General features: G+C 36.9%; 1 protein-coding gene across 2 annotated transcripts in view; it reads left to right on the plus strand.

Moving 5' to 3' along the window:
* Nucleotides 1-18,249, plus strand: part of ZGRF1 (zinc finger GRF-type containing 1) — a gene marked incomplete at its 5' end in the record, with an annotated part of 67,195 nt that extends 48,946 nt beyond the window's left edge. For both annotated transcript variants that reach the window (XM_082837748.1, XM_082837749.1), the window contains 12 exons: nt 1,472-1,615; nt 2,896-3,010; nt 4,443-4,705; nt 6,400-6,559; nt 9,824-9,901; nt 10,106-10,253; nt 11,877-12,004; nt 13,882-14,005; nt 16,436-16,612; nt 16,751-16,885; nt 17,600-17,861; nt 18,037-18,249. In XM_082837748.1, the coding sequence (XP_082693874.1) occupies nt 1,472-1,615; nt 2,896-3,010; nt 4,443-4,705; nt 6,400-6,559; nt 9,824-9,901; nt 10,106-10,253; nt 11,877-12,004; nt 13,882-14,005; nt 16,436-16,612; nt 16,751-16,885; nt 17,600-17,861; nt 18,037-18,194 (1,892 nt within the window). In that variant the 3' untranslated portion in view covers nt 18,195-18,249. The remainder of the gene's footprint in view (nt 1-1,471; nt 1,616-2,895; nt 3,011-4,442; nt 4,706-6,399; nt 6,560-9,823; nt 9,902-10,105; nt 10,254-11,876; nt 12,005-13,881; nt 14,006-16,435; nt 16,613-16,750; nt 16,886-17,599; nt 17,862-18,036) is intronic.
* Between the last annotated feature and the right edge of the window lie 1,494 nt (nt 18,250-19,743).

The following is a 19,743-nucleotide window of genomic DNA, read 5'->3' on the forward strand; positions in this document are numbered from 1 at the left end:
CTGAATGAACTGTATCCTGAACCTAATATAAAAAATAAGCTGAAAATGTAATGAGTTTAGTGATACTTCTGTCATTGCTGCACAATATGACAACCTTGGACCCCAAATTTTGTATATTTGGAAATAAAATCCTTAAAAATTTTTTTCTTTTTTTGGCTGCGTTTGGTCTTTGTTGCTGCGCACGGGCTTTCTCTAGTTGCAGTGAGCAGGGGCTAGTCTTCATTGCAGTGCGCGGGCTTCTCATTGCGGTGGCTTCCCTTGTTGCGGAGCACGGGCTCTAGGTGTGCAGGCTCCAGTAGTTGTGGTGCTCGGGCTTAGTTGCTTTGCAGCATGTGGGATCTTCCTGAACTGGGGCTCGAACCCTTGTCCCCTGCCTTGGCAGGCAGATTCTTAACCACCACGCCACCAGGGAAGTCCCTAAGTTGGGTTAATTTTTATCTTTGGTTTCATGACCTACACTTGTCATTGATCCTAACCTAGCTTGCTTTTGTTATTTGATTAGTTATTTTAAATGATATAAGAAACTTTGAATCAACAAAGCAAAGCTAAATCTAGTACCTTATAGCTACCTACATTTTAAAAAAAATACATTTATTTATTTATGGCTGCATTGGGTCTTAGTTGCAGTGCACGGGCTTCTCACTGCAGTGGCTTCTCTTGTTGCGGAACACAGGCTCTAGGCGCATGGGCTCAGTAGTTGTGGCAGACAGGCTTAAGTTGCTCCGCAGCATATGGGATCTTCCTGGACCAGGGCTTGAACCTGTGTCCCCTGCATTGGCAGGTGGATTCTTAACCACTGTGCCACCAGGGAAGGCCGGAATGTAGTTTTCTTTAAACAACAAGTTTTTTCCTTCATACTCATAATGGGTCAAATAATATGTGATTAAGTTATATAATTATAATAGCAAATACAACTAGTATAAATAAGTTTTAGAACAAATGCAGTTGACTCTTTGTAAACTCCACTGATGGTAGAAATAGTGCATAGATATTTTGGAAAGCAGCCTACTAGCTATGAGTGCTCAGTGTACTATGGAGAAGAAAGGAGAACGTTAATTAATCTGGAACATATGTTAAGTGGAAGTCTGTTAAGAGAACTTGTATTCTATCCATGGATTGCCAACTTTATTTGAGCATAGAAACCTTTACATGGTGGAGCATCTTTTTAGACTAATATTCTACCTTGGGAAAATCAAATGTAGCTATAAGAGAAAAATGAGTTAGATGTTATCTTTGCTTTATTTACAGTTTTTTTTTTAAATTATAAAGTAACTTTAAAAACATTAAACTAATTGAGTTAAAAACATGGGAATGAAATGTTATGTGTTTGGGTCTCTGGGTGGAATCTTGTTGGTGATAATAACCAAGTTTGTTTTTTTGAGAAATAATGTAGGACTAAGCATCAAAGAAATCCAAGGTAGCTTTGGATGGAGCATAGTTCTGAATCCTTTAAAAGTGTTTGTCTTTTCAGATGATCTTTGGGTGGTTTCAAAAACCCTGGACTTTGAATTGGATACTTTTATTGCATGTAGTACTTTCTTTGGTCCATCATCTATCAATGAGGTAGAGCTACTACCTTTGAAAGGTTATTTCCCTTCGAATTGGCCCACTAACAGTAAGTATTATTATGCCCATATTAATTTGTATTAAAAAAGAATGAAAGACATGTGATGCACTGTGAGCAAGAATGCTAACTTTGTGTGGGATTGTTTGATTAAAGCCAACAAAAAGCATCCACCTCTACTTCCTATTATTGTGTACAGTATTCTTGAAATGTGTATGAAAGTTGAATATCTAAATATTTCTGCAGCTCAAGTCCTAGAGGGCTAACAATATAATAAAATCTTGACCCCTCACTTAAGTATTTTGTTAAAGTTGAATTTTACATGGTATATACCCGATTTCTAAAAATATAAATATTAAACATATAAATAAGAATTTCCTTAAATAATTTCTTATATCAAGTTCCAGTTCTTCATTTATTTAATCCTCTTGGTTTATTATTCTAGTAGTATACATTTAGTAAACAAATCATTTATTTTTACATTGAGAAGGTCTTGTAGATTTTGCAAGAGATTTCGTGAGCAGTTGAGCGGGAGGGTATGATTTTCATTTGAGGCTATTTTATCATCTGCCTTGAGAAATTCTCAATAAGACAGTAGGCTATGAGCCTTACTTTTCTTTTAATAAAGGAAGCTTTAGTAAGCTGAATCCCTATCCAGTTCTATGAATCTGTATACTTCTCTATACATTTTGATCTCTGGAGTAATTTCTGATGGTCGAATTTGGTCCATATCTAATTAAGACACAGCATTTAATGACCCATTTCAAATATTTCATAGACATTTTTAACTTGATTTTTTTTCTTTTAGAACTGAATAAACCTAGTCAACCAGCTTGAGTTCAATAAGAGCCTAATTAAGTGAACATTTGTCATTTTTTGAATGCATATTTTCATATTTGTTGCAGTTGTTTCCTCACCAATAAAAGCATTCTAATTTTCTGCTTTCCATATATTCCTATAAAATAATTGAGGAAGAAATGCAAGAACATGTTAACAAATTCCATAAACACTACTGTACAGTGTATGCTGATTAAATTGAACTGGCTGTTAAGCAGTGTCACCACACCCTAACTCAAAACAGTTATTCTTATTCATTAACTGACATATGGAAGTCCAAATTCGATGTTAAGTTATGCAATTTATAAAGTATGAATGAGCAGGTAGTATAGTAGTTTAATGGATAAAAGGACCTCTGCATGTACTTAAGCGTTTATTTTATGTTGTGTGATTAATTCAGTAGCTGAACTCTGAGTTATGTGTACATTTAATAGATTTTTTTAAATGGTTCATTTCATTTACATTAATGTTAATTTTCTGCATTCTGCCTACAGCAGTGGTCCATGCATTATTGGTTTGTAATGCTAGCACAGAGCTGACCACTTTGAAAAATATTCAGGACAACTTTAATCCAGCTACTCTACCTCTAACACAGTACCTGTTAACAATGTAAGTCATTATTTACCTTTGGGTCATTGTATTAAAAAATGATGACTAATTGTAAATATGAAAATGTAATAAAAGTACATTACATAAATTTTTGCCAACAAAGTGTTAATTTTCTTTCAGTGATTATGAGGTTACTGTTTGTCAGTGGTTCAAAAGAGAAAGGGGAATACACATCATTTCCCAACAATCCACCCATTCATCTATCTGTTTATTTATTTATTGTGGTAGAGTCTAGTAAGGGTTACTGCAAATCTTTTTCCTTTGTCAAGGAATAATTTCCTAAGGGTCTTTTGAGTGTTTTTATTTATGTATTTATCTGTACTTTTATGCTACAAATTATTTAACATTTAAAACATTTAAAATTATGTAACATTTTACAGCTTGAATCCAGTATATATATTGATACTAATTTTATTCTTGACATAACCTATATCTCATTTTTAATTTCTCAAGCACCATGCCCTTTTTTTAAAAATTGGGAGCGACATTATATTGAATTCACTAAAATGATAGAAAAAGTCTAGTTTCTAATTTGTAATATTATGATCTAACTTGTGGTATTTCATTTTTTTTCACCATAATAAAGTCCTAGGTAAGAAAAATAAATATCCTTATCCATTATGTCATTTATCTACTTTGAAAGGAATGCATTTTTAAAAAAATTTATTTATTTATTTTATTTTTGGCTGCTTTGGGTCTTCATTGCTGTGCGCGGGCTTTCTCTAGTTGCGTGAGTGGGGGCTACTCTTTGTTGCGGTGTGTGGGCATCTCATCGCAGTGGCTTCTCTTGTTGCAGAGCACGGGCTCTAGGCACGCGGGCTTCAGTGGTTGTGGCTCACGGGCTCAGTGGTTGTGGCTCGCGGGCTCTAGAGTGCAGGCTCAGTAGTTGTGGCGCACGGGCTTAGTTGCTCCGCGGCATGTGGGATCTTCCCAGACCAGGGCTCGAACCCTTGTCCCCTGCATTGGCAGGTGGATTCTTAACCACTGCGCCACCAGCAAAGCCCAGGAATTCAGTCTTAATAGAAATAAAACCAGGTTATTGCAGTTTTACCTTAAACGGAGGCTATATTAATTACCTAAGTTGGTTTTGTTTAATAGAACATGGGCTTTAAGTCAGTATATGACTTATTAGCTGTGTGCTTTGGGGGAAAATGTTAATATTTCTGTACCTCTATTTGGGATAATTAACTACTTAGTACTGTTGTGAAGATTGCACCAAGTAACATGTAAAATGCTTAGTATAATGCCAGCACATAGTAGGTTTTCAACAAATGTTAGTTCTCTTCCATCCTCCTCCAAATTGGGGTATATGTTTATTTGTGTCTCCAAAAAAATGTTAGCTGTGATGCTTATAAAGTGAAGGCTAAGTTATGACTAGGTCTACTCACCTATTTCAAAAGCCTCTCATTTAAAAAAATTTTCATTTGCTTAGGTCTTCATCAACTACAATGAGCAACAAGAGAGTCAATAAGAGAAAATTTATCCCACCAGCCTTCTCGAATATCAGCACAAAATTTGAACTACTCAGTATAGGAGCAACATTGCAGTTAGCTAGTGAGTTAATTCAGGCACACAAGTTAAACACGGATCAAGCTACAGCTCTAATTCAGATAGCTCAAATGATGGCATCACGTGCAAGTGGTGAAGAAGTGAAGGAACTGGGAATTCATACCCTCCCTATCACGATCATACATGGTAAGAAGGAAGAAAAGAAAACGGTTCTAGTAAATACATTGTCATATAAGCTTTTGTAACTCAATCTGCTCGCTTGTAATTTCCTAGTCAGACAAGATTCCAGAATAACTACATTTTTCAAATCTGGACCCATTTTAGTAAACTATTAGATGAGAGCAGAACTGACCACCCTAAAAGGGAGAATAGGCAGCATATCTGATGAATGGGTAGCATTATACTCTCATTATCAAAGTATCCAGATTTGATCTAGACATCTACGTGTTGCTCTCTATTAATTCCTAGTCAGCTCACCCTTCATCCTTCATAGTAGCTATTCCAAACCTTCATCCTTCCCATAATACCATCCTTGCCCCTGCCCCACTCTCTCTCTCTGAAATTGATTTTGCTTCTAAAATAGGAAATGGAGGTCATAACAGAAACTCGTTTCAATGTCCTACCTTCCTTTTCCAACTTACCTAAGTATGGACCTATTCTTACTCTTCTGGTTCTGTCTCAGTGAAGGAGCTTTACTTTCTCCTCTTCAGAGCTACTACTTTTATCTGGAATCTGTTCCCTCTTTAACTCATTTCCTCTCACAGACCTTTTCCGTGAAGCTGATCCTACTTTTCGTCCTTTTTTTGAGGATTTGCTTCACATCCACTCTGTTGACCAAGCTAGACACTTGGGAGTCATCCTAGATTAGTTTTCTCCCTAGATTAAGTGACTTTCTCTTAACACTCCTCCATCTCTCTGTTTCTCTCCCCTCATCAGATCAGTCACTGAGATGTCCCTTCTTGTTTGTACCCACTTTTCATATTGATTCTCTCCTCGCCAGCTCATTTGCACCTCCTCAATCCAAGCCTTCATCATGCCTCCGTATAGCCTAGTTGGTGAGACTACCCTATAAAATGGGGTTTGATAATAGCATCTGTCTCATAGGTTTGGAGGATTAAATGAGTTAACATAAATAAAGGGCTTAGAGTGGTGTCTGGCACATGGGAGGCACTTAGTAAAGTTGGCATGTATTATTGTTATGATCACCTCACACAGCTTTCTAATTGACCTACCTTTAGTTTTACCCTTCTTCATATTTTCCCTCAAGTAGTTTTTCTAAAAAAAAAATCTGATTTAGTTCCATTACTTAAAATCCTTCGTTGATTTCCCCTGGTCTTTAAGATAAAATTCAAACTTTTAGCCATAGCAAGCAGAACTCTTGTGATTTATCCCCTTGCCTGCCTTGTCAGACAGCCTCATCTCTTGCCTATTTGCTATAGGCTGTATGGAAATACTTGTCAGCTGTGTGCTTTGTCATGCCTCTGCCTAGAATGACCCTCTCTTTAACAGGATATCTTATCCTGGAAGATTTAGTTCTGTTACTCTTTTTATTTTTAGGAAGCATTCCCAACTCTACCAAAGCAAAGAGAGATGTTCTTTCTCTGATACCAACAATGTTACTTACCATATTGTTTTATCATTGTTCTTTGCTTGTCTATCTTCCTAAGTAGACTATGGTCTCATTAAATATTCAGGTCTTTTGAATAATTATCTATGTATTTATCCCTTGTCCTAATTAAGCACATAGTGAGCACTCAGTTAATATTTTTCAATAAATTACTTAAATGAAGGAGAGAGGGAGATGGATGAAATATTTCTTGTGCTTTTCAGAAATTTATTTATGATATTGCCTTTATTTTTTTCCCTTTCAAAATAATTAGGTGTTTTTGGAGCAGGAAAGAGTTATTTGCTGGCAGTGGTGATTTTGTTTTTTGTGCAGCTATTTGAAAAGAGTGAAGCTCTTACCGTTGGAAATGCAAGACCATGGAAAGTTTTGATTTCTTCTTCTACTAATGTAGCTGTTGACAGAGTACTTCTTGGGTAGGTATCACACGTATATTTCAGTACCTAATGTTTTAGGTTATTGTTGAGAGAGGTAGATCGCTATAGGCCCTGAGTGTCCATGCACATTTTTCCTGGGTATGCCAGACATGCAAGGCCTTTATCTCTGACTCAAGAACCAGCATCCATGAAACAGTAACAGGCTAACTTATTAGTTGCTTGTGTAAAAATTTGAGTCCAGCCCAGAACGTGTATTGTTGGGGGAGGAATCTACCGTGCAAGGCCCTGACCACTCTTACTCAGCACATTTCGTAGGGTTGTGTCTGCAGTGAGCAACCTTGACTGATGAGGTAGTATCTCCCTCCCAGACAAAGAGCAGGGTTACTTACTGCTTGTTATAAAAATAGTGGATTCCCAAGCTCAGTGTTCCTTTCCTACAACTCAATCCACTGCAGTGCAGGCATCCATTTGGATTCTCTGTGTCTCCTCATAGGACAAGGGGACCAAGGGAAACCACAGTAGATATGTTGGTGCTTATGCTGCTTCCTGTGCCATAAGTAAAAGTCCTTTGTCTCTGACCCAGGAGCTATGGGTTGTTACCTTGGAAGTAGGCTAAAATTGCAAAACCAGGTCATGGGTTATTCTCTTATCCACCTGCCTATATGAACAAATAATGGTAAAATAGCTGAACAGTTAGATTAAATTATGTTTTTGGTTTCAATAAGAGGGATCTACCTTTAGTTTTACCTTTATCCCATCCCTATACCAAAATTGTCAGGTTTTGTATTTGATTTTATCCTACTTACAGACTAATAAGTTAGCCTGTTGCTGTTTCATGGAAGGCAATAGCACAATCTGTTTTACAGGTGTAAAATTTTTGTGTAAATTTTATTAACAATTGGGACTTCCTTGGTGGTCCAGTGGTTAAGACTTGGCGCTTCCACTGCATGGGGCGGGTTTGATCCCTGGTTGAGGAACTAAGATTCTTCATGCCGCAGTGTGGCCAAAAAAAAAGCAAAGAAAGTATTACGTAATGTTTTACCAATATTCCAATGTTTAATGATCTGAATTTCACACAAATGATAAAGTTTGATTAGGAGAAATATCCATTATTTGTAAGTGTAGACTTTTTAAAAATTAACTTTTATAATTATATCAGTTAATGTTTATGGCAGAAAATATGCAAGACAGTACAGAGAATATTTTATTATATTTCTTTACGGACTTTTAATACATATACACACACTCATTTTGTTTTCCAAACTTAGGATTCAACAGTATATATTGTTTTGGGTCCTGCTTTTTTTTTTTTTTTTTGCGGTACGCGGGCCTCACACTGTTGTGGCCTCTCCTGTTGCGGAGCACAGGCTCCGGACACGCAGGCTCAGTGGTTATAGCTCACGGGCCCAGATGCTCTGCGGCATGTGGGATCTTCCCGGACCGGGGCACGAACCTGTGTCCCCTGCATTGGCAGGCGGACTCTCAACCACTGTGCCGCCAGGGAAGCCCTGTCCTGCTTTTTTTTACTCAGTGATTATTTCTCTATGGTATTAAAGCTTAGAAACCAAAATTTTTCATAGCTCTATTAAATGCAATGATTTTCTTATATGATAAGCAATTTTTGATCAGTAAGTTCTTACCAGATTTTTGCCATTATAAATAATATTGCAACCAAGTTCCTTAAACATAAATCTTGGTATCCATTTCTTATTCTTTCCTGAAGAAAACGTCCTAGGCCTAGAATAAAAGATATGAACATTTTTAAGCTTCTTAATATACTTTGCAAGATTGCCCTCCAGGAAGGTTCTACCTGTGTGTACGCTTTCTTCTGAGTAATCGAAAACAGTGGCTGAGGACATTTTCTGATTCAAGATAATGACAAGTTACCTGGAGACTAAACAGCAAAGAACTTCAGATTGCTTAGCCTAAGATTAAAATTTAACTGTAGACTGTTAGAAAAGAAAAATCAAGAAGCTAGAAGAGTAAGTACTAACTACTGAAAAGTAACAGAAAACACGTAGAAGAGATTCTTTAGGGCTTCCCTGGTGGCGCAGTGGTTGAGAGTCCACCTGCCGATGCAGGGGACACGGGTTCGTGCCCCGGTCCGGGAAGATCCCACATGCCGCAGAGAGGCTAGGCCTGTGAGCCATGGCCACTGAGCCTGCGCGTCCGGAGCCTGTGCTCCGCAATGGGAGAGGCCACAACAGTGAGAGGCCTGCGTACCGCAAAAAAAAAAAAAAAAAAAAAAACTACAAAAAGACAAAGTTGCTCCTAAAGACATAATAATATGGAAAGCAATAGCTACCATATATTTAGCATCGAGATTTAGTAGAAAGAGTGTTAGCTTCTTAACATACCTTATCTTGTTTAATACTCATTACAGCTCTGCACAATATCTTATGTTAGAGATGAGGAACTGAAACTCAAGTCAGGTATTTTGCTGAGGCCACATAGCTAAGAAGTAGACTCCCAACCACTGCGCCACCAGGGAAGCCCTGTTTTTTTGTAGTTTTTGTTTTTCTTTTTGGCCGCGCGGCTTTTGGGATCTTAGTTCCCTGACCAGGGATTGAACCTGGGCCACAGCAGTGAGCCAAATCCTAATCACAGGACCACCAGGGAATTCCCAGGGCAATTTTACTTGTGATAAATTCTAACATAAATATTTTATGAACGTTTCATGAGCCCTCAACATAAGATGATACATATTTTTGGGCTTCCCTGGTGGTGCAGTGGTTAGGAATCCGCCTACCAATACAGGGGATACAGGTTCGAGCCCTGGTCCGGGAAGATTCCACATGCTGTGGAGCAAATGGGCCCGTGGGCCACAACTACTGAGCTGGTGCTCTGGATCCCACGAGCCATAACTACTGAGCCCATGTGCCACAACTGCTGAAGCCTGCACGCCTAAAGCCTGTGCTCCGCTATGGGCGAGGCCACCACAGTGAGAGGCCCGCGCACTGCGGCAAGGAGTGGCCCCTGCTCGCCGCAGCTGAGGAGGGCCCGTGCACAGCAATGAAGACCCAATGCAGCCAAAAATAAATAAATAAAGTTAAAATAAAAGAAAATAAAGGCATGCTTTAAAAAAAAAGATAATACATTTTTTTAAATTCTCTGAAACACATTTTATAAAAAAGTCTTTCAACTACATTATATTTACTTTGAGGTTAGCCATTTCACATTGAACTACATAATATAAAATATACTGTTATGCAAAGTTAATTTTAATAATGTAAATATTATGTGAAACTTTTAGATTCCATTTTCTAAATAATCAGAATCTATTTTACCCTGTTTTCTTTAAAGGCTTCTTAGTCTTGGATTTGAAAAGTTTGTCAGGGTTGGGAGTGTCAGGAAGATTGCCAAGCCAGTTTTACCTTACAGGTAAGAACGCTAAATTCCAAAAGTCACAGAATGTTCACAGAAGTATAATTTTATATAAGTGTTACCTTAAATCTGGTTTCTGAAGAAGACTAGAGAAAGCTGTATCTTTTTCTTGGTGTTAATTTAGGAAATCTGTATTTTACTTATTTGTGATGCTGTGAAAATGGAATCAAAGGGTATTCTTTTATGTAATTCTTTTTTAAGTTTGCATGCTGGCTCAGAAAATGAAAATGAACAATTAAAAGAACTACATGCACTCATGAAGGAAGACCTGACTCCTGTGGAAAGAGTCTATGTGAGGAAAAGTATTGAGCAGCATAAACTGGGGACCAATAAAACCTTGCTGAAGCAGGTGAGGGGAAACAGCTTCAGTTTGTCTGTTTATTTATTTAGTTTATATATACGATTCAGATCCCTTTTATTCCTGTTGATAGGAGTATTATTCCTATTTATTTCCCTTAAATAAAACAAATGACTGTGATAGCGCAGATTCAACTGAAGTGTGCCTGTCTATCCAGTGCACGTTTTATTGCAAAGCGTTCTTCAAATTTGTGAACACAGCCAACTCTCGATGACAGAGTCATCTTTTCTCTTTCTCCCTATATGCATATCTTTTTATAGGCTTAAGGGGAAAGTGAAGAGGTGGGAATAGATTCCTGGGAAGTTAAACAAAACTTGGCTTTTTTCTAGAAACAGAGGAAGAGAAAGTCTGACACTTGGCAAAATATCCAAGTTCATTTTTATCTTTGGTGCTTTCCTAGAAACCAAACCAGTCCTTTCAGGGTCTGTCTGAAATCTATCCTAAGAATCTAGGAGGCTCAGGCACTTAATCCCAGGTGTTGGGAACCAACACTGGACACATAGGGTCTCTGGCTGCAACAAGTAGCATCATCTCCTTCATCAAGTTCTGATCCAGGCCAGTCTGGGTGTCAGCTGGGAGGAGAGAAAGAAGTCATTTAGTAGCTTTCTCCTGTGAAAGGAGAGCCTGGGGGGGAAGAAAAGGGAGTGGAGGAAAAGAGGGTTGTTGGCTTGTTGGACAATGTGGACATGGGTCCACTTTTTCTGCGAGAGATTTGGGACAGTCAACCTGTTTGGGACCCTGTTTTGGTCAGCTATTGCTGAAATCATGTTGCTTAACAAACAAAATCTCAATAATTTAAGACAACAAACTTAACAACTCTACAGGTCATTTGGTGTGGGTCAAGCCTCTCGTTCTGAGAACAGTTGTCTGTGGCATGATGCCCCTCTCCTGACAGACAGCAGAAGTGCAAGAGGGCAGGCAAGATCATACAAATACGTGTAAAGCTTCTGTTCCCAGCACATCAGCTAACATTCCATTGCTATAACAGGTCATATGGCCAAGCCCGACATCAGGGGGCAGGGAAGTATACTCCACCTACTTCTGTGGTGGGAGACACTGCAGAGGCACGCAGCAAAGGGTGTGGATGAGTAATACTGTCACGGGGAAGGAGGGAATTGTAAATAATAATCAATCTACAACAAGTTTGGGTTCTAGAAGTCCTCGGAAGCCTTCAGACCAACTTTTTATTATCTGAGTTATAGACTTACCTTTCCTCCCTTCTCCCCAACCAAATCCAGAGGGGCTTAGTTTGACTACATTCAATTAATGCAAATTAGTCATTTATGTAAACTACTTACCGTTTTACATCCTTATCCAGCACATTGATATGTAAGAATAATTATTAATGGTTTCTTTGATACCTTTCTAAGTGAAAGCCCGGTTTACTATAAACTATTGCTCATTGGTATCACCTGTTCATAAATAAAACTCTTAGAGGAATTTCCATTTCTTATGTGGGAATAATGAAAATGTAAAGTGGCCTATGATTTCTGATTGCCAGTGATTAAATTAGGACCTGCTCATTTCTGATTTTAGCCTGTAAGTTTTTTGGTAAATATATTCTCTTAATTTGTTTAATAGTTGTTAATGAATAACACTCTTACTGTAATAAAGGTCCGAGTAGTTGGAGTTACCTGTGCAGCCTGCCCATTCCCATGCATGAATGATCTTAAATTTCCTGTGGCTGTCCTGGATGAGTGTAGTCAAATCACAGAACCGGCTTCCCTCCTTCCCATTGCAAGGTAACCTAAAAGTTCTTTTCCAAAGATGTTCAGATGTTACAATTATTTCAAACATTTCCTCAGTTCAAACTCTTCCCAGACTTTTGTGAAAATTCCTAGCAACGCAAGTACTAAACTGATTTTTTGAAAGAATCCAGAGGGAAATTTGAGGGAGGGGTTAATGTATCAAAATTTTGTTAGATCACCGTTGAGGCAGTTGGATCACTACTTGGATCACAGTTTAGACATTCTTAAAGCCTTGAAAGTTCAAGTGCTAGGATTCTACTAGAACGTTGCAGGCTTCTCAACCAGACTAAAGGTGCCTCTTTAGTCATAGTTTAAGAACATAACTCTACTGAAGAATGTTCTTTAGTTCCTTACCTTGATATAATTCCAGTGTTTAGGTTACGAAAATATTTTTTAGATTATGAAAGTAGATAAAGAAAAATAAGTTGAAAATGAAAATTTGTCTACTAAAATTTAGGAAACTATGAAATCTTCTAAGCTGTCTCAGCCAATTGAAACACTGTGCTTTCAAAGCATCTCTTATTGAGGAATCCTAAAGGTAGTGGAAGGAGTACTAGACCAGACTCAGTAGGCTTCAGTCCTAGGCCTTGTTCTGTCCCCCTTGTTGTTTCGTTTTCTTTCTTTTTTATAGTAAATATTTAATCTTCTGATTTCCAGTTTGTAAGTGTTGAAAATGCACAAGAAAGATTTTACTTCCCAAGTACTTTTATGTTAATATATTTTGATTCAATATATATGGCAATAAATCTCCACACGTCATAACCAAAAGAATGTTTTCTTCCCCTTAAAAAATGGGGATGTAACATTAACAACCACTGTAAAATAAAGCACACAATTATTTTGGTGAATTTACAGTTCTTTTTTCCCAGGTGTAAGGATGAGGGAGTAGGGCATCAACTGTCACGATCTGCCCGGGACTTGGGAGGTTCCGGCATCATGGGGTCTTCAGTGTTTAAACTGGGACAGTCCTGGGCAAACCAGAATGAGTTGGTCACCCTACTCAGGAGCCAGGGATGGAGAAAGTAAGGCCCTGCATGAGAGGGTGGAGGGTTAATACTGTGGAGCACCTACTGTCTACTAGACACATTACATACTTTATTAAGTCCTTACAACAGCCATGCATGGTATTATTATATCAAGATTACTGATAAGAATAGTGAAGCTGTAGAGATTAAATAACTTGCTGTGTCCACACACTATAACAGAGCTAAAATTTGGATATAGGTTTTTCTTCAAAACTTGGACTTTTTCCCACTATATTCTATTCCTATTTAGAAAGACATTTTACCCCTGAGAGCCTAATTTGCTTCATCTCTAAAACAAGAGTTTAAGGCAGATGACTTCTAAGAGTGTTTCTAAGTTTACAGATTCTAAAAATCATTGTTTCTCAAAGTGTGTTCTGTGAAATACTAAGTCCTTGCAGAGGCAGGGGACACTTACTAGGTTTTATGTGGAAAAAAGTAAAGTTATATAAAGGATTCTTTTTTTTTTTTGCGGTACACGGGCCTCTCATCGCTGTGGCCTCCCCCGCCGTGGAGCACAGGCTCCGGACGCGCAGGCTCAGCGGCCATGGCTCACGGGCCCAGCCGCTCCGCGGCACGTGGGATCCTCCCGGACCGGGGCATGAACCCGTGTCCCCTGCATCGGCAGGCGGACTCTCAAGCACTGCGCCACCAGGGAAGCCCAAGGATTCTTTACTGCACAACTTTTTAAAGCCTTTTAATACACTTATTATCACTGTTAAGCCTTGTTAGTTCTGAGAACGTGTCATGGTATTCAAATTCTTTGAAATTTTAGAAAATAGTGCAGTAAATGATGTTAATGCATGTTTCTCTCATTGCTTAGATTAATTTTTAGAATTCTGTTTTTAGGTTTGAGTGTGAAAAGCTGATTCTTGTTGGAGATCCCAAACAGCTCCCTCCTACTATTCAGGGTTCTGATGCAGCTCATGAAAATGGATTGGAACAAACGCTTTTTGATCGACTTTGCTTAATGGTACTACTGCTAAATTCATACAGAACTATCATTTATTGATTATACACTGTGTAGGTGGATAGAAAGTGAAAATATTAGAAGAACAAGTCCTTGCCCTAAAATTATTTTAATTGGAATTGTTTAGAAAGTACTCATCTTAAAGATAAGTTGAACCCTAATAATTTAAGAATGAAATGAATCTTTTCCTTGTGTCCTTTCGTAGTGGGTAGTAAGTATATTGATTTTGCTGTAAAATAAAAAAAAATCTATATGTCTCTGTTATCCATATCCCCTACTGTAGAGCTGTTCTAGAGCTCTACTTCACATTTTTTTAAATTTAAAAATTATTAATATAGTCTTAAGTTGAGGTGACATTCACGTAACGTAAAATTAACCATTTTATAGTTGCTGTCATTTGGAGGCTCATTCTTCCATTTTTTTTCACTGGGATGGATGCAGATTTGGGGGACCTGGGTTTATACATTTTGGAAGTTCACTTTCAATGATGCAAAAATTAAAATTCAAAAGTGAATATATATTTAAATGTGGAAAGCAATCATAACAATAAATTTTACAAATCATCCCCCCCCCAAAATTAACCATTTTAAATGAATAATTCAGTGGCATTTTAGTACATCCACAGTGCTGTGCAACCACTACCTCTGTCTAGTTCCAAAACATTTTCATCCCCTCAAAATAAAACTGTACCCATTTAGCAGTTACTCTCTATTCCCTCCCTCCAGCCCCTGGCAAGCACCAGTCTGCTTTCAGTCTGTATGGATTTATCTTTTCTGTATTTCCTATCATATGGTCTTTACAATTTTCGTATCATACAGCTTGAAATCATACAATATGTGACCTTTTGTGTCTGGCTTCTTTCACTAAGCACGACATTTTTGAGGTTTATCCACACTGGCGGCAAGTAACAGTACTTTTACTTTTTTTTTTTTTTTAAGTACATTTACAATGTAGTGCAACCATTACCCCATCCTTTTCCAGAACTTTTTCATCAACCCAACAGAAACTTTGTACCTATTAAACAATAATTCCTCATTCTCCTCTCCCCTGAGCCCCTGGTGACCCCTATTCTACTTTTGGTCTCTGTATTTGCTTCATGTAAGTAGAATCATACAATATTTTCCCTTTTGTGTCTGGCTTTATTTACTGAGCATAATGTTTTCACAGTTTGTCCATGTTTTAGTATATGTCAGAATTTTATTCCTTGTTAAGGCTAAATAATAGTCCATTGTTTTATGTGTACACCACATTTTATTTATCCACTCGTCTGTTGATGGACATTGGGGTTGTTTCTGCCCTTCAGCTATCGTGAATAATGCTGTTAGGAAAATTGGTATCAATTATCTGTTCAAGTCTCTGCTTTCAGTTGTTTTGAGTATACACTCAGAAGTGCAACTGCTGGATCTGATGGTAATTCTATGTTTAACTTTTGAGAAACTGCCAAACTCTTTTCCATCGCTGCTGCTCCATTTTACATTCCCAACAGCAATGTACAAGGGTTCTAATTTCTCCACATCTTCACCAACACTTGTTATTTTTCATTTTTTAAAATAATAGCTATCTTAATGGGTATAAAATGGTATCTCATTGTGGTTTCCCTAATGTCTAATCATGTTGAGCATCTTTTCATGCACTTATCTTTGGAAAAATGCCTATTCAAGCCCTTTGCCTATTTTTGAATTGGGTTGTTTGCTGTGTTGTTGAGTTGTAGGAGTTCTTTATATACTTTGGATATTAATCCCTTATCAGATATATGATTTGCAAATATTTTCTTCCATTTGGTGGGTTGTCTTTTCACATATTTATGCCCTAAAAGAGTATTGGGGATTGATTTTTTTCCTCACATATTTCTCCCCCATAGAAGATCCTTTGTCCATGTGATCACTAATCCTGCATTTTATTACATATTATTAGAGTGCCTTGTAACTATTCAAAATGTTCAAACAATATTACAGAACATTTTGCAAATAAAGAACATACTCAAGGAAAGCCCTGAAGTAGATGGAAGTTTGTTTATGATGTATTAAGAAAATCGGAAACTTCTTTGAAGATTCAGAATGAAAAATGGCTTGTACCTAAGGAGGATAGTTAATGAGTTATCAACAACAGTTTCTAATTTTTTTAAAGATTTATTTTCAATTTAGTGTTAGGCCAGTTCCATATAGATTATGAAAGCATGATGTTAGGTACCATACTTATTAGATAGTCTAGGATTTGTTTATATTTTATAATTTTCTGGTATAAAAAGTTTACTATAAAAATATTTTTAGTAAATTCAAAAAAATTCTTTTTATTCATTTTATCATGGTTGTAATTTACTAAGATCACAATATGGCAGTATTTTTAAACTTTAAAATATTATTGTGGATTTTTTTCCACTAAGAAAAAAAATGCTGTTTTAATTCTTTATTTTTCTGCACTTAAATTTCTTAGGGTCACAAACCAGTTCTATTGAGAACCCAGTACCGTTGTCACCCTACAATCAGTGCTATTGCTAATGATCTGTTTTATGAAGGAAACCTCATGAATGGTGTTTCAGAAACAGAGAGGAGCCCTTTACTGGAATGGCTCCCAACCCTGTGTTTCTATAATGTTAAAGGACTGGAACAGGTAAATGACATTAGTGTTGATAAGAGTCAACACAGTTTAGTTTCCTGTTTTAATTTTATTGTTGTTGTTTGCATGCTTTTCATGGTCTTTCCGTAGTGTTTCTGGGAAATGTCATTTAGGTTCTGTTTCTTATTCCAGATTGAAAGAAATAACAGCTTTCATAATGTGGCAGAAGCTGCTTTCACACTCAAGCTGATCCAATCACTGATTGCAAGTGGAATAGTGGGTTCTATGATTGGGGTGATAACATTATACAAATCCCAAATGTACAAGGTTTGTATTACCTATTATGATATTTATCATTATTAAATATAATTTCATATTATAATATTTTATATTACATTTGTAGTAGTTTGGTTTGTGTTGGTTTGGTGCTAGAAAAACTTTGGGGACTGTAGTTAGTATATTAAAACAGCATTCAGACTTCTGTCTAGTCTGGCTTTTTTTCTGTATAATTAAATGTAAACCTAACAAGGTTTAATTAAATTCAGTTTACAGCTGTTGGGGCAAAAATGCAAATAAACAAATTAGAGGGAAGGAAATATGGTATATGCTTTGTGTTTTGGGACAGATGGGATTGAATCTGTTTTCCAAAATGTTCTTTCATTATTACATTTTATCAGTAAATCAAAGATAGATACCGGATATCAATCTACACACAAGCCAGTTACTTCTAACTAGTTTTCATTTATATTTATTTATTTTTAGTATTTTTCATCTGTTTCATTTAGTTTATCAGCTCTAAATTAGCATATCTAAATAAGTTTCCTAGCAAAAGATAAATCATCACTTTGATTTTGTTTCATAACTTACATTATCATTAGTTATTTATCATTTCAGAAATTAGCCAAATCTCTGTGAGTAATAAAAAAGAAAATGAAAATTACCCACATTAGTTAAATGATGACAGCTGCTGTGGGTAGGTTGAGAGGCTTAGGTTCTTCATGACGTCTGCACCACATGAGCCTTGTCTTCTTTCCTCCACAGCTCTGTAATTTACTCAGTGCTGTGGACTTCGACCATCCTGATATGAAAGCTGTGCAGGTGTCCACAGTAGATGCTTTTCAGGGAGCTGAAAAGGAGATCATTATTCTGTCCTGCGTAAGGACCAGACAAGTAGGATTTATTGATTCAGAAAAAAGAATGAATGTTGCATTGACCAGAGGAAGAAGGCATTTGTTGATTGTAGGAAATTTAGCCTGTCTGAAGAAAAATCGACTATGGGGGCGTGTGATCCAACACTGTGAAGGTAAAATAAAAATGTATTTAATTCAAGCATTTTGAATTAAAACTGACTTTTGGGTTAGTGCTTGGGGTGGTTCAGTTGGGAACAGCTCTGAATTTGCCACTATGGGAGATGAGTGAAATGATAATATGGAAACTACTGTAAAGTATAGTTGTCTCATGTTTTGTATCTTTCTAAGGGAGGGAAGATGGATTGCAACACGCAAGCCAGTATGAACCACAGCTGAACCATCTCCTTAAAGATTATTTTGAAAAACAAGCAGAAGAAAAACAGAAGAAAAAGAGAGAAAAAGATAAATCTAAAGATAAATCTTATTTGCAGAAAGACATGATATAGTTTGTATTTATATAATTTCAAATTCATTTTACACTATACATTTGTATATTTTTATTACCCCAAACCCATTATTGAAATAAAAAAGGTATTTAAACAAAAATAAACATATGTAAAATTTTGCTCTTCAGAAAAAGTATAGTTACTTATATTAAGATAGGCAGATGTTGAAAGTAATATATAATCTCACTAATAAAAATAATTTTTTTCTAAAAATTATGGCTTCTGTTTGCTAAAGAAATGAATTTTACAAGGAGCAGGAAAAAGCCTTTATGGAGAATACCAATGTTACTTCAAAAATAAGTGAATATCTCAAAAGCTCATCTGTTAAAACATGTCTACACAGTTATACCAACACACTCCTTTCTGAACTACAGCTCTAGCTGAATCTTTTAAAAATAATTATAATGCCCTGTCATTTTATAAGTAAAAACATATTCACAATAAAACTTTTAAGCAGTACAAAAGAAAGAAGAGAAATGAACTAAAAGTTCATTCCTGAAGACAGCAGTGCTCAAAACTGGCCATGACCCTGGTATAGTAGGTGCTCAATAAGTATCTGTGGGATGGATGAATGAATGAATGAATGAATGGATGGATGAAAGACTCCCTTTGGCTCATTTCATTCTATAGCCTTTTTCCTGTGCATTTATTTGCATAGTAGTTATTGGTATATATAGTATATAATGGATTTTAAAATATTATAAAAAGAATACATTCCCCTTATAGAAAATCTGCAAAATACAGAAGAGTATACAATAGAAAATGCACCTGGAGATTCACTACCCAGAGATAATAATTGCTAACATATTGCTTCAGTCTTTTTTCTATCCTTATATTCCATATGTAAATAAGTTAAACCATTTGTTGTATGATTTTTAGCCATTATTAAAGGAACATTTACTTATCCTACATGGAAAAATGGCAAGGGCTTGATTATAATTAATACCAATGAAATATTTGTCTTTACCAATTAAAAACTCATATTTTTTATGAGTGATTCGAGTCAATTTTTTTTTTTGCGGTACACGGGCCTCTCACTGCTGTGGCCTCTCCCGCCGTGGAGCACAGGCTCCGGACGCACAAGCCCAGCGGCCATGGCCCACGGGCCCAGCCGCTCCGCGGCATGTGGGATCCTCCTGGACCAGGGCATGAACCTGTGTCCCCTGCATCAGCAGGCAGACTCTCAACCACTGTGCCACCAGGGAAGCCCAACATTTATTTTAAAGATGCAGAAAATTGCTTACTTGAATTACTTCACTGTAAAAAATGGCCAGTCTACCTCTATGAAACTCTTCTTTTGTTTGGGAGAAAAATAAATCTAACGAAGAAACAAAAGTTGTAATTCTTCAAGCCTTGTCCACAATGTGTTAATGATTGCAACAGCATTTGCTCTTTTAATGTAAGTGAAAGATGTGACTCTCGAGTTCCAGGCAATACCTGACTGAATAGGAGACACCTCAGAAATTACTCATTGCCCCTTGGGGACCCTGGTGGGGCCCAAAAGCCCCTTGAACCCAGCACATCCTCAGTAGGTTCACTAGGACAGAGA

This window comes from Leucopleurus acutus (assembly GCF_964270905.1).
Source record: "Leucopleurus acutus genome assembly, chromosome: 4".
Classification (NCBI taxonomy): Eukaryota; Metazoa; Chordata; class Mammalia; order Artiodactyla; family Delphinidae; genus Leucopleurus; species Leucopleurus acutus.